Source organism: Vipera ursinii, assembly GCF_947247035.1.
Source record: "Vipera ursinii genome assembly, chromosome: 3".
In the NCBI taxonomy this organism is placed as follows: domain Eukaryota; kingdom Metazoa; phylum Chordata; class Lepidosauria; order Squamata; family Viperidae; genus Vipera; species Vipera ursinii.
The window spans coordinates 1,203,937-1,216,830 of NC_139516.1; the positions used below are offsets into that span (position 1 = coordinate 1,203,937).

The window sequence follows — 12,894 nt, forward strand, 5'->3', positions numbered from 1 at the left end:
GTGACTGACTTATCAGCTGCAGGTGTGGCGAAGAAGGTCGTAAAATGTCACGTAACGAATGTCTCACTTAGCAGGAGAAATTTTGGGCTCCATGGTGGCCGTCACTCAAGGACAATCTGTAATTTCCTGACCCCCCAGCAGAGGCAAAATGAACTTGCCTGTCCGTCTGCAAAGTTCTGCGCAAAGATTGGACGAGGAAGGAGGGAAGAAATAGTAGTGGGTTTCCTGCCCGAGCAGCCAGGTGGACCACCCGTGTTTCCCTGAAAATAAGACTGGGTCTTATTTTTATTTTACTCCAGAAGAGGCACCAGGTCTTATTTTTGGAGATGTGTGTGTCTTTCATATTTACCTCCGGCACCGACAACACCGCCCAGCCGGCTCCACTTCTTCTGGGGCTAAAGGAGCAGCTGAATTCTGGCCTGTACTTCACAGTCAGGCCTTTTTGGAAGGCCTCTGCAGCTGAGTACCGAGCTATGTATTTGATCCATAGCTCGGTTCTCGGCTGCAGAGGCCTTCCGGAAAGGCCTGTGACTGAGAAATGCAGGCCTGGCTGTGGAAGATGCCGCAGAAGGAGAGGGTCAGCAGGAGAGGGCTGGCGGGGCACGTGTGGCAGCTCCACGCCCCCACCCCAGCTTGACTTTTAGGTGTGCACCTTGCCCCAAAAGTAGGGCTTACTTGGGGGTAGGGCGTATATTAGGCCCGCCCCATAAAAATCAAGCTAGGGCTTATTTTGGGGGAAAGTCTTACTTTCGTGGGAACAGGGTAGAAAATCTCCTACTCGGTTATTCTAAGACTGAACAAGAAGCACAAATGGTGGGTTAAGAAGCAACTGCATCTTCTTCCTGGTCATCAGGCTGTGTCCCTCAAAACTGGACTGAAGGGGTTTTAAGCTTTTTTAAACATTGTTTTAATTGTTTGGGCTATAATTAATTCATTTTAATTCTATTTTATCTTAATTTTATATTGTCTTTTATATGTTGCCCTGTAAACCGCCCTGAGTCCTTCGGGAATAGGGTGGTATAAAAAACTAATTAAATAAATAAATAAATAAAATAAAATCTAGGGCAATTTTAAGAGCTGGCTCAGGAATTCTGGGAGTTGAAGTCCACAGGTTCTCAAGTCGTGATGGCTCAAGGACAAGCCCTAGAGAAGCTCCAGGCAGTCCGTTTCCCCAGACTGGTGTGCTCCTGCAAGGAGTGTGTGTGTTTGTGGGTGTGTGTATGTGTGTGCATAACTCGCCCTACACCGAGGCCACCTGTGCCCAGAAGGCGAAGGGGGTTAGGAGGGAGGGCAGGGCACCCCGCTCACCTCTAGCTTCTTCTCCTTCTCCGTCAGCACGTCCTTCTGGGTCTGCGTGTACTCGATCAACATGCGTGCCAGCTGGCGCCGGTCCTCCAGTTCCGCAGCTAGCCGCCCGTTGTATTCAGCGAGTAGCAAGCAGGCCTCATCCACCGTCTTCGACAGGCGCTCCGCCGCCTCTTTGTCTGCGCACAGAAGCAGTAAAACAGGTTACGGGGAGGACACAAACACACACACACTTTTGTGTTGCTGAGAAGCGGTAGGCCGCTCGCCTGGAGGGAAGGATGCCCACAGAGGGTTTTGCAACCTTGGCCAACTTTCTACCTGATGCAAAATCTGAGAAAGTTGACGGACCATCTTTTCCCAGCCCAGCAGAGCACAAAGGTAGGGAATGTCAGGGGTCCCCTCTCCTAAGGAGGCCCACCTGGTGGGACCAAGAAGAAGGGCCTTCTCCGTGGTGGCCCCCTCCCTCTTATTTGAAGGGCCCTCTTTTCCCAGTTACGCCCAGCGGACCCAGCAGAGCGGGGAGGCTGGAAACGTTACGGATCCCTTCTCTTAAGGAGGTCCATCTGGTGCGACCAAGAAGGACCTTCTCTGTTGTTTGAAGGACAGTCGCTTCCACCTGGCCCACCAAGAGCAGGGGATGTTATGGGTCTCCCCCACTTAAGGAGGCCCCTCTGGAGGGACCAAGAGTGGCTCCTTCTCTGAGGAACATGACCCCTGGGAAGGTGACACTGGCCTCCCGCTTGGACACTCTTTCAAAAGGTGCCAAAGACCTGCTTTGGCCGAGGGGGACACTGGTTGGTTCGACTGTTGCCATCAGAGGTTGAGGAGATTCGTTGGCCTTTGACTTGGGCTTCTAGTTCTGTCAGCCCCAAGAGCCACTGTGAGTCGGGCCAGGATATACATTTTATCACCAAACAAGGGTGCCAAACGGTCGAGTCTGGGGGGAAAAGCTGGTCCAAGGGCAGCTCGCGGTGTCAGGAATGGGGAGCCTGGAGCGTGTGTGTGTGTGTGTGTGTGTGTGTGTTCCTTCTTGCCTCCTGGCCCCCGCTCAGCTTCTCAATGCAACGCTGTGCACCCCAACACAGTACGACCACAACGGAGCCCCAAAATTTTATGTTGATAAGCGGGAAATCTGCTAGGTGAGTTTTGTCCCATTTTTACGACCTTTCTTGCCACTGTTGTTAAGTGAATCGCTGCCCTTACTAAATTAGTTTCCCGGTTGTTAAGTGAATCTGGCTTCCCCCCGTTGACATTGCTTGTCAGGTGGTCGCAAAAGGGGATCATGTGACACACACACCCCGGGGACGCTGCGACCATCATAAATACGAGTCAGTTGCCAAGCGTCTGAAGGTCAATCACATGACCCCGGGGGGGGGGGAAGGGGGGATGCTGCAAGGGTGTTAAGTGTGAAAAACGGTCATAAGTCATTTTTCCCAGTGCCGTTGTAACTCCGAACAGTCACTAAGTGAACTGTGATAAGTTGAGGACTTCCCATACGATGGGTCGATCTGAAATGGCATCGCAACAGACCCAACTGCCAACATGGCTTCGGAGGAAGCGGGGTGGGGGTGTGGCTTTGCCGGCTGAGGAATTCTGGGAGTTGAAGTCCACAAGTCTTGGAAGTTGGCCCAGTTGAGGACCCCCCGTCGCTCTGAGACCCTTTCGGTCTCGGCTCATCCAAGCGAGCGGTTTTGGCCCCGGGAGGAGAGTTGCTCACCTGTGATCTTCTCCAGCAGCGAGACGTCTTGAACCTCCTGCGGGAGGGAAGCGATCTTCTGCCGCACGGTGGCATCGCCCGAGGCCGCGTTCTCCAAGTCCTGCAAGGCCTTGATCAGGTCCTCGGCCTGCCCGGGGGGGGGGGAGGGGAGGGGAGAGAGAGGAGAAGGTGGGCGCTGGGGCTTCCCCACACAGCCTCTCCCCCAAAGCGCCTGGGGGCGGCCCCCGAGACGGCGCTGCCAGGAGGAACCAAAGCGCCCCGGCCACGCAGGGCGGAGGGTTTGGCTGGCGCTGCCCGTGCAGATGACGGAGTGGCAGAGTTGGAAGGGACCCCGGAGGTCTTCTAGTCCAACCCCCCTGCTCACGGCAGAAGATCCTAGAGCGGGGGGGGGGGTCTCCAAACCTGGCAACTTTAAGACGCGGACTTCAACTCCCAGAATTCTGTGAGTCCCTTTCCATTCCTTCCCCTTTTTCTTTCTTTCCTTCCCTTCCTTCTCCTTTCCTCCTTTCCTCTCCCTTTTTCCTTCCTTCCTTCCCTTTCTTCCCTTCCTTTTCTTTCTCCCTCGCTTTCATTTCTCCCTTCCTTCTTTTTTCTTCCTTCCTTCCTTCCTCTTTCCTCCCTCCCTCTTTCCTTCCTTCCCTCCTCTCCTTTTCCCTCCCTCCCTCCCTTCTTTTCCTTTCTTTCTTCCCTTCCTTTTTCTTTCACTCCCTCGCTCCTTTCGTCTTCCTTCCTTCCTTCCTTCCTTCCTTCCTTCCTTCCTTCCTTCCTTCCTTCCTTCCTCTTTCCCTACCTTCCCCCTCCCTCTCCTTCCATTTTTTTTTGGGGGGGTGGGGGAAGTTGAAGCCCACAAGTCTTGAAGCTCCCATGTTCGGACCTCCCTGGCCTAGGCCATTCCAGAGAGAGGGCCGCCCAGTCTCCTCGGGAAGGCCTCCGCTGATGGAGCGCCCCCTGCCTCCGGAGGCCAGCCCTCCCGCCCATTCACTGCTCTTGCTGGCAGGAAGAGATGAATTGGGGAAGGGGGGGGGGGGCGGCCCTCTCTCTGCCTGCATCGACACCTCTCCCGGTGACACTCAGCCAAGCTTCACGAGCTCGGATGGGCTGCCCAGGCCAACGCTTGCTAAAAAGCCTTCCTCCCAGGGAAGCAGCTCGCTTTGAAAATCCAGTTTAAGGTTTCCTGGATGGGCTCTCTTGGACAGACAGGGAGTCCTCAGCTTATGACCACAATCGGGAGCAGAATTTCCATTGCTAAGCCGGGCAGCCGTTACGTGGCCACGCCAAACTTCAGGACTTTTTGCCACAACTGTCGTTCGTTCATTCATTCACTCCTTCCATCTCGGCAATTATTTTCATAAATAACTCGAGGTGGCCGACGTAACTAAGATTCTCCCTTCCTCCTCCTCTATTCCCAATGACAACGACAACCCTGTGAGGTGGGCCAAGCCGAGAGGGACCGGCCCAAGGTCACCCAGCTGGATTTGCAGGCTAAAGCAGGACTGGGATTCGCGATCTCTTGCTTCCTTTCACGTTAAGTAAATCACGTTGTTAAGTGAATCGTATGTTCATTAAGTGAGTCCAGCTCACCTCCGCTGTGCCTTGCTTGTCTGAAGCTAGCTGGAAAGGTCACAAACCCTGCAATCATCATAAACCTATGCTGGTTATCAAGTATCCACATTCTGACATATTACTGGGGTGGGAAGTTCAACTTTGTAACATTATAACCTCTGGGAGGGAACCCCAGTCTTGGTTTCACTTTTGATTGTTCTTTAAGGCAGGGGTCCCCAAACTATGGGTACTGGGCTGTGGGCTCTTGGCCAGCAGGCCACAGAAATGGCTGGCCAGGGCACGCACACATGGGCACACATAACCCCCCCCCGCTTCCATCCATCCTATCTATCTATCTATCTATCTATCTATCTATCTATCTATCTATCTATCTATCTATCTATCTATCTATCTATCTTTATCATCTCTAGCTAATTAAATACCTCTCCTGACTGGCTATCATCTGATTTATCCCTCTCTCTCTTTATCTTTCATTTACCATCTGTCTCTCTAATCACCTGCTTCATCTGTCCGTCTATTTATCTGGAGCGCAGAGAGAGGTCATGCACGAAGCCTTCCATTAAAGGGCCTGGAGCAAGTGGAGCACTTTCTCCCATCTCCACTACCCTCCAGGGGTCTTCGGCCAACTCCTCTTTACTCCCCATCAGCTGCAAGGTCCAACCCTGGCTGAGAATTATGGGAATGGAAGTCCAACCACCCAGATGGCACAAGAGAGAGAGAGAGGCAAAGAAAGGCAAAGAAAGAAAGAAAGAAAGAAAGAAAGAAAGAAAGAAAGAAAGAAAGAGAGAAAGAAAGAGATATTGAGATAGAGAGAATATATAGATAGAAGATAGATAGATGATAGATGATAGAAAGTGAGAGAGAAAAAGAGAAAAAGAAAGAAAGAGAGGGAGGGAGGAGGAGGGAGGGAAGGAAGGAAGGGGATCCCCTTGCTAAGGGCGCCCCCTGGTGGTGGCTCCCCTCTCCCCAGTGTACCAGCAGGGGCCCGGCGTTGGCGTCCTGTGGGGAGTAGCCTCCGGGATAGTCGTCGTCCTCCTCCTCCTGCATCTGCTGAAACGTCCTCTTCAGGGACTTCTTCTCCTCTGTAACTGAGGAAGGAAAAAGACCCCTTTTGGGTGCTGGCAAAATCAAAAGGGGCACAATTGCACACGCACACACACACGCACAAACACACGCACAACTGCCCACCCCAAGCAGTTCATCGACCGGGGGTGGGTGGGTGGGGGAGTGCCCAAGACACAGCATACTCCCCCACCCCCACCTTCGCTGCTCCTCGGGGCTCACTTCGACACTGCACAGAGCCCGGCCTCACTCAGGTCCAGAAGCATCAGAAACTCACCCAGCCCTTACTTCTGCCGTGCGACTTGCCAAGGCCAATCCAATCGGATCAAATCCTAGAATCCTAGGGCTGGAAGGGACCTTGGAGGTCTCCTAGTCCAAGCTACAATTAGTGCAGGTTCGCGTCCCACCAGGCTCAAGGTTGACTCAGCCTTCCATCCTTCCGAGGTAGGTCAAATGAGGACCCAGATTGTTGGGGGCAATTAAGCTGACTCTGTAATAATGCCGCTTGGGGTGTGTGTGTGTGAAAGCCCTAATAAGCAGGCATATAGATAGAATGAAGGCTATTGCTAAGCACATTGATTTGTGCTTCTTAAGATTGTAAGCCGCCCTGAGTCTTCGGAGAAGGGCGGGATATAAATGGGATTAAAAAAAAAAACCCCACCCCACCCCCAGGGCAGGAATACAAGCCTGGCACGGGTCTCCTGCCCCTTACACAGATTTCAGGCATATTTCTGCCCTGTGGAACTCTCTCACACAGGTAAGCAGGCCCCATTTCTCCTGGCCTTCAGGAAAGGCGCCAAAAAATGGCTGAGAGACGGGGGGGAGAGAGAGAGAAGGGGGGAGGGAGAGAGAGGGGGGAGAGAGGGAGAGAGAGATGGGTGGGTGGGTGGATGAACGGACAGAGATGGATGGATGAAGATGGACGGACAGGTAGGTAGGTATGTAGGTGGGTGGGTTGATGGATGGATGGATGGACAGACGGACAGAGATGGATGGAGATGGACAGATACATAGACAGACAGGATGGATGGATGGATAGATAGATAAGATAGATAGATATAGATAGATAGGCAGGCAGGCAGCCAGCCAGCCAGCCAGATGGACGAACAGAGGGATGGAATGGACAGATAGACAGACAAAGGAAGGAAGGAAGGAAGGAAGGAAGGAAGGAAGGAAGGAAGGAAGGAAGGAAGGAAGGAAGGAGAAAGGTTAAGTCAAAGCACAGATATTTACTACTCCCATGGAAGACGAGTCAAGCATCAGAGGCAGGTACCCAGACTGCTCTACGTGAAGAGCAAGCCCGCACTGCACAACGTGAGTTTCAAGCCACGGTTCCCGTAAGTCACAACTGGCCGGGTTTATACATCGTTCCCAGCCAAAATCAAAAGCTAGGGAGGGCTCTGGAGTCTGTCCTTTCAATAGGAGATGAGAAAGCCCCCACGGCCAAAAGGCCAGGCCAGGTCAAAAAGGCCTCTGCCCAGCCCCGTCAAATCAACCGCTGGGCTTCTCCTCCCTCTTTAGATTCACCTGTACAGGTGAGCAGGACCCAGCCGGTCGGAAAACGTTCCTCCAGGGCTGGGCAGTGCAGGGTGGGAGAGGCAGAGAGGAAGGATCCTTAACTTTAATTCCTCGTTTTAGCTCTGCGCGTGCACACACACACACAAACACACACACACCCTCCTGCTTGAAGCCGCTGCAGAACCCCCTGCCTGGCGTAACGGCAGCTGCAGAGCCCAGTTTCGCCCACCGTGGGAGCCGCAAAGACACCGCCGCCCAGCAGCGGGAGCTGGCAATTCCAGAGAAACCAGTAAGGGAGCCTTCCGGCCATTATTCAAAGCCTCAAGAGATTCTGCAGGAGGCAACACCACCCTGCCCCACCCAAAAAAAACCCCACAAAACCCCACGTGAGAATTAATGGGACGCTTTGGCAGGTGCGAAAGGTGGAGTCCGGCTGGCGTAGGAGAAGGGACGCCAGGGGGCAGGCCCGGAAGAGGAGCCGTAGCAGCGGCAGCTGGCGGCAGCGAGGGGAGACGAAGCGCCAGCTGGCCAGGGAGCTGCCGCCCTCCGCAAAGGGCTTCGGGGTGCCCGGCTGCCTTGCAGAGCGCCAAGGAAAGGGGAAGCCAGCTGTTCTACGGCCATTCCCTCTCCCGAGCATCGGCGGAGGTGCCACGCACGGCAATGCATCTGCAAAGCGCCCCTCCGTGCCTCCTTTCTGGGCAAGCCAGAGCCTCAGGTCCGCAGCAGGCATCCTTCTGGACCAGCCTTTCCCGTAAGGCAGAGGCCCCCAACCTTTGGGGCACCAGGGACCAGTTCCGTGGGGAAAGCTTTTGTGTGCCGCCTGCACCCCACGGGTGGGCCTTTGCTTCTTTCTGCAGACCGGTCGCTGGCACGCCCCGGGCCGGTATCAGTCCACGGACCCAGGGGGGGAGGAGGGGTTGGGGACCCCTGCCGTAAGGGACGCTGGGTGCCCCCCGAGCTTATTTCCTTGTAGACCTTACATTGCCCAAATTGGGCAACATCGTCAGAGAAGAGCAACTGATGGCTGCAGTTTGTTGAGTAACCCGGTTGTTAAGAGAATCTCTGCTGGTTAGGAGGTCCCAAAAGGGCATCACGTGACTCCGGGATTCTGCGTCCGTCATAAGTACGAGTCGGTTGCCCAGAGCCTGGATTTGGATCATGTGACTGTGGGGGGAGGGGGGAAATGATGCAACGGTCGTTAAGTGTGGAAAACGGTCGTAAGACACTTTTTTTACAGCGCCCTTGCAGCTTCGGACAGTCCCTAAGCGAATCGTCGTGAGTCGAGGACCACCTGTAACCCGAAGAGTTCCGAGAAAAGGAGCGGAGGGCTTACCTTTGGGTTGGGGGCTATTGGAGTCCTCCATGGACAGTTTCAGCTGCTGTATGAACTCCCCGCCATACACGCTCCGCTCTTGCCAGATGTTCAGCAGCCGTTCCAAGGGCTTCTTGCAGCCCTCGTCTGCCTCCCTGCCAGGTGGGGGGAAAGGGCAGCGTGAAAAGCAGGATCAGAAACAGCTGCTACCAAAGAGGTCTAGGGCTGGAAAGGAGGAAAACGGAACAGAATAGAAAATAGAAAATAGAAAATAGAAAATAGGGAATAGGGAATAGAATAGAATAGAATAGAATAGAATAGAATAGAATAGAATAGAATAGAATAGAATAGAGTAGAGTAGAGTAGAGTAGAGTAGAGTAGAGTAGAGTAGAGTAGGAGTAGAGTAGGAGTAGGAGTAGAACAGAATAGAGTAGGAGTAGAGTAGAATAGAATAGAATAGAATAGATTGTAGAATAAATAGAATAGAATAGAATAGAATAGAATAGAATAGAATAGAATAGAATAGAATAGAATAGAATAGAATAGAAAATATGGAATGGAATGGAATGGAATAAATAGAAATAACAGATGATAGAAATAGAATAGTTGATATTATATACAAACACACACATATACATACATACATATCTTTAATATCATATGAAGAAAAGTTGTTGGAATTGGGGATGTCCGGTTTAACGAAGAGAAGGACGAGGGGGGGACAGGATCGCAGTGTTCCAATATCTCAGGGTCTGCCCCAAAGAAGAGGGAGTCAATCTCTTCTCCAAAGCGCCCGAAGGCAGGACAAGAAGCAACGGATGGAAACTCATCAAGGAGAGAAGCAACCTGGAACTAAGGAGGAATTTCCTGACAGGTAGAACCATTAACCAGTGGAACATCCTGCCTCCAGAAGCTGTGAATGCTCCAACTCTGGAGATTTTTAAGAAGAGACTGGACAAGCATTTGTCTGAAATGGTATAGGCCAGGATTTCCTGCCTGACCAGGTGACTAGATCACCTCCAAGGTCCCTTCCAATTTTTTTATTATTATTTTATTGTTCATTGCACAGCCAGATGTTCGGACTGGATTTGGCATCTTTGTCTGCCTATCGTCTCCTTCCCAAGGACCTGGGATAGGCAGATGTGGATGTTGGATGGTATTACAGATCTTGTCACAGGATGGAAGCAGTTCCTAGTAAGGCCGCCTTTTGCAATTGACTAATGGCGAATTTGTCAATGCCGATGATGGTGTTCAAGTGGTGCTCCAGTTGTTTTGGGATGGCACCCGAGGCGCCTCTTACTATTGGTACTACTACCCTTGCTTGCCTTTGCCACAGCCATTCTATTTCTGTTTGTAGGTCTTTGTATTTTGTTATCTTCTTCAGTTCTTTCTCGTCTATTCTGCTGTCTCCAGGCACTGCCACGTCCACTATCCAGACTTTTTTGTCTTTCTTATCGACAATTGTTAAGTCCCGGGTGTTATGTTGCAGGTGCTTGTCTGTTTGAATTCTGAAGTCCCAGAGCAGTTTAACTTTATCATTTTCTATGACTTTCTCTATTTTATGATCCCACCAGTCCTTGCTTACAGGCAAATGATATTTCTTGCAGATCTTCCAATGCACCATTGTTGCTACTTTGTCGTGCCGCTGCTTGTAGTCAGTCTGTGTGATCTTCTTGCAGCAGCTTACCGGGTGATCCACTGTTTCTTCCGCTTCTTTGCATAGGTGGCACTGACTGTCTGTTGCTGTCTTCTCAATTTTGACTTTGTATGCATTTGTCCTTAAGGCTTGGTCTTTCTTGTGCAGCCAGAATTAGTCCCTTGGTCTCTTTCTTCAACTTTCCTGCTCTTAGCCATTGCCAGCTCTTGTTATTATCTGCTTTCCCAGCTGTTTTTATAAATGTAATGGCCATGTAGTGCTTTGTCTTCCCACGCCTCTATTCTGTTCTTCATTTGGTCTTTCTCGTAGGCCAGTTTGGTCTCTCCAGTGGTCAGTAAGCCTTCCTGATATACTAATTTCAGTGCATCTTCATCGTTGTCTTTCAGATATTCTTCCAAAGCCATTTTTTTTTCAACCATCTGATGTACTTGCAGCATTCCACGCCCACCTATTTCCCTTGGTAGATAAGAGTCTGTCAATGCCACTTCGTGGATGAAGGGCATGATTCATTGTCATTATTTTTCTGGTCTTCCTATCCATTGCTTTTAGTTGTGCTTGAGTCCAGTCCGCTATTCCAGCTGTGTATCTAATGACTGGAATTGCCCAGGTGTTGACTACCTTCACGGTATTTCCTCCATCGAGTTTGGACTTTAAGATCTTCTTCACTCTCGTGATGCATTCACCTCTAATCTTTTTCTTGACTTCAGTGTGCTTGATGTTGTCAGCTTGAAGGATACCCAAGTATTTGTAGTAATCTTCCTCATCCAGATCTTAATGTTGTTTCCGTGGGGCATCTTGATTCCTTCGGTTTTCACTGTTTTTCCTTGTTTGAGAGTAAGTGTGCACATTTGTCCAGCCCAAACTCCATTGCAATCAATATCTTGGCTATATATACGGACAATGTTGAGCAGTGATTTTATTTCAGATGATGTTTTTCCATACAGCTTCAAATCACCCATGTAAAGGAGGCGGGTTAGTGTGACAGATGTTTTTGATGTTTGATAGCCATGTCCTGAGTTGTTGTTGCTGTTGTTCGTTGTTGTTTGCACAGCAGTTAGAAAACCTCCACCAGCCAAGAGAAATGGCCTTTGCACAGCTGCTTTTATTCATTCGTTCAACGTAAGACAAATTCAGCATGCAGTTAGTCCTTGGCTTATGGCCACGATGGAGCCCAAAATTTCTCTCGCTAAGTGAGACAATGAAGTGAGGTTTGCCCCATTTTACGACCTTCCTTGCCACAGTTGCTAAATGAATCACTGGAGTTGTTAAGTCAGCAACACGATTCTCAAGCCAACCTGGCTTTCCCCTTGGCCTTTCCTGGTCAGACGGTCGCAAAACGGGGACCGTGTGATGCTGGGAGGCTGCGACCATCGTAAATACGAGTCAGTCGCCAACCGACTGAATTCTGATCACGTGACACACACACGCACCCATGTGATCACGCTGCGACGGTCGCTAAGCGTGAAAAACGCTCCCAAGTCACTTTTTTCCCCCAGTGCTGTTGTAACTTCGAAACCATCACTAAATGAGCTGATGTTAAGTCGAGGACTGCCTGGCGTTTGGTGCGTTTCGCACACGTATGCACCTGCTAGGATTGGCGGGCATCTTGCCCTTTTTTAAAAACAAACAAACAAACAAACAAAATAAGCGCCTTCAAACGTGCAAGGCTGTCTAATCGGCTAAAAAATAAAAATAAAAAAAGAAATTAAATACAGGTAAGTCCTCGACTTACAACACATTCGTTTAGCGACAGTTCAAAGTTACGACGGCACTGAAGAAAGTGATTAAGGACCTCTTTTTTTTCCACACGCACAGCCACTGCGGCATCCCCCGCCGTGGTCACGTGATCCAAATTCAGACACTCGGCAACTGACTCGTACTTATGACGGTCGCAGCGTCGAGTGACTCCCTTTGATTCCCCACGTCAGTTGTTAAGTTAGTCGCTTGGTCGTTAAAAGTGAAACAGGCTTCAATGGGGGGGGGGAACTGACGGGGTTCACGTTAACGACAACAGTGGCAAGGAAGGTCATAAAAAACGGGGCCAAACTCCCTTAAGAAACGTCTCGCTTAGCAACAGAAATTCTGGCTCGCTGGGGGTCATAAGCCGAGGACTACCTGTAAATGCGCAGCCATCTTCCCCACCCCAGACTCTTCCTGCTGCCTGGGGAACAACATCAGCCCAAGTGGCCTGAAGCTCGCGCACATCTGGAGGGCGCCAGCTTGGGGGAGCCACGTCCCTAATCTTTTCCCCTGCGCCTTCCCCACCGCGTCCCTTGGATGGCAGAAGGCCCTCGCTAAATAATGTCCCCGTCTTTAAACTAGCTGGTAATATATCGGCTGCCAGGAAATAACACGGATCTGCTCGTTTATAGCTTGCCCCACAGTGGGAGAAGCGTCACCTGGTGACAGATGGAGCAAGTCGAGCAGAAAGACAATCTGGAAAAGGAGAGAGAGAGAGAGAGAGAGAGAGAGAGAGAGAGAAGAAGAAGAAGAAGGGGGAAAATAAATAAATAAATCTGATAAATCCCCACCGCTTGAGTCGCTGGCCTCACTTAAAAGCGTGTTCAGATATAGAGGCGAGGCGTGCGGCATAACTAACCACCACGCAAAAAGTGCCAACTGGGATCCGAAGGAAGCAGGCGGATACTCTGAAGGGGAATCTTTGCGCCGTCCATCCGCTGTGTCGAAAGACGAGGGGGATTTGCTGGGACCTGGACGTATTTTGCGATGGTCGGGAAAGGAAATCAAAGCAAGGTTGTG

The 12,894-nt window shown here is 51.0% G+C and overlaps 1 protein-coding gene and 1 long non-coding RNA gene across 3 annotated transcripts in view; both read right to left on the minus strand.

The window, feature by feature from the left end:
* RPRD1B (regulation of nuclear pre-mRNA domain containing 1B) overlaps positions 1–12,894 on the minus strand; it is a 40,549-nt gene that overhangs the window by 11,288 nt on the left and 16,367 nt on the right. Inside the window, exons 3-6 of the mRNA XM_083360966.1 lie at positions 8,499–8,632; positions 5,561–5,673; positions 3,023–3,149; positions 1,309–1,484 (exon numbers count right to left, since the gene is read on the minus strand). Coding sequence (XP_083217092.1) covers positions 1,309–1,484; positions 3,023–3,149; positions 5,561–5,673; positions 8,499–8,632 — 550 coding nt within the window. The remainder of the gene's footprint in view (positions 1–1,308; positions 1,485–3,022; positions 3,150–5,560; positions 5,674–8,498; positions 8,633–12,894) is intronic.
* On the minus strand, positions 3,363–5,017 carry LOC310639376. 2 transcript variants are annotated; one of them, XR_014492283.1, is made up of 3 exons: positions 4,311–4,927; positions 3,813–4,110; positions 3,363–3,772 (listed from the first exon to the last, which is right to left on the minus strand). It is a non-coding gene; the product is annotated as an uncharacterized lncRNA (long non-coding RNA). The 2 variants fall into 2 exon arrangements; XR_014492282.1 differs by having other exon boundaries at positions 3,363–4,110; positions 4,311–5,017.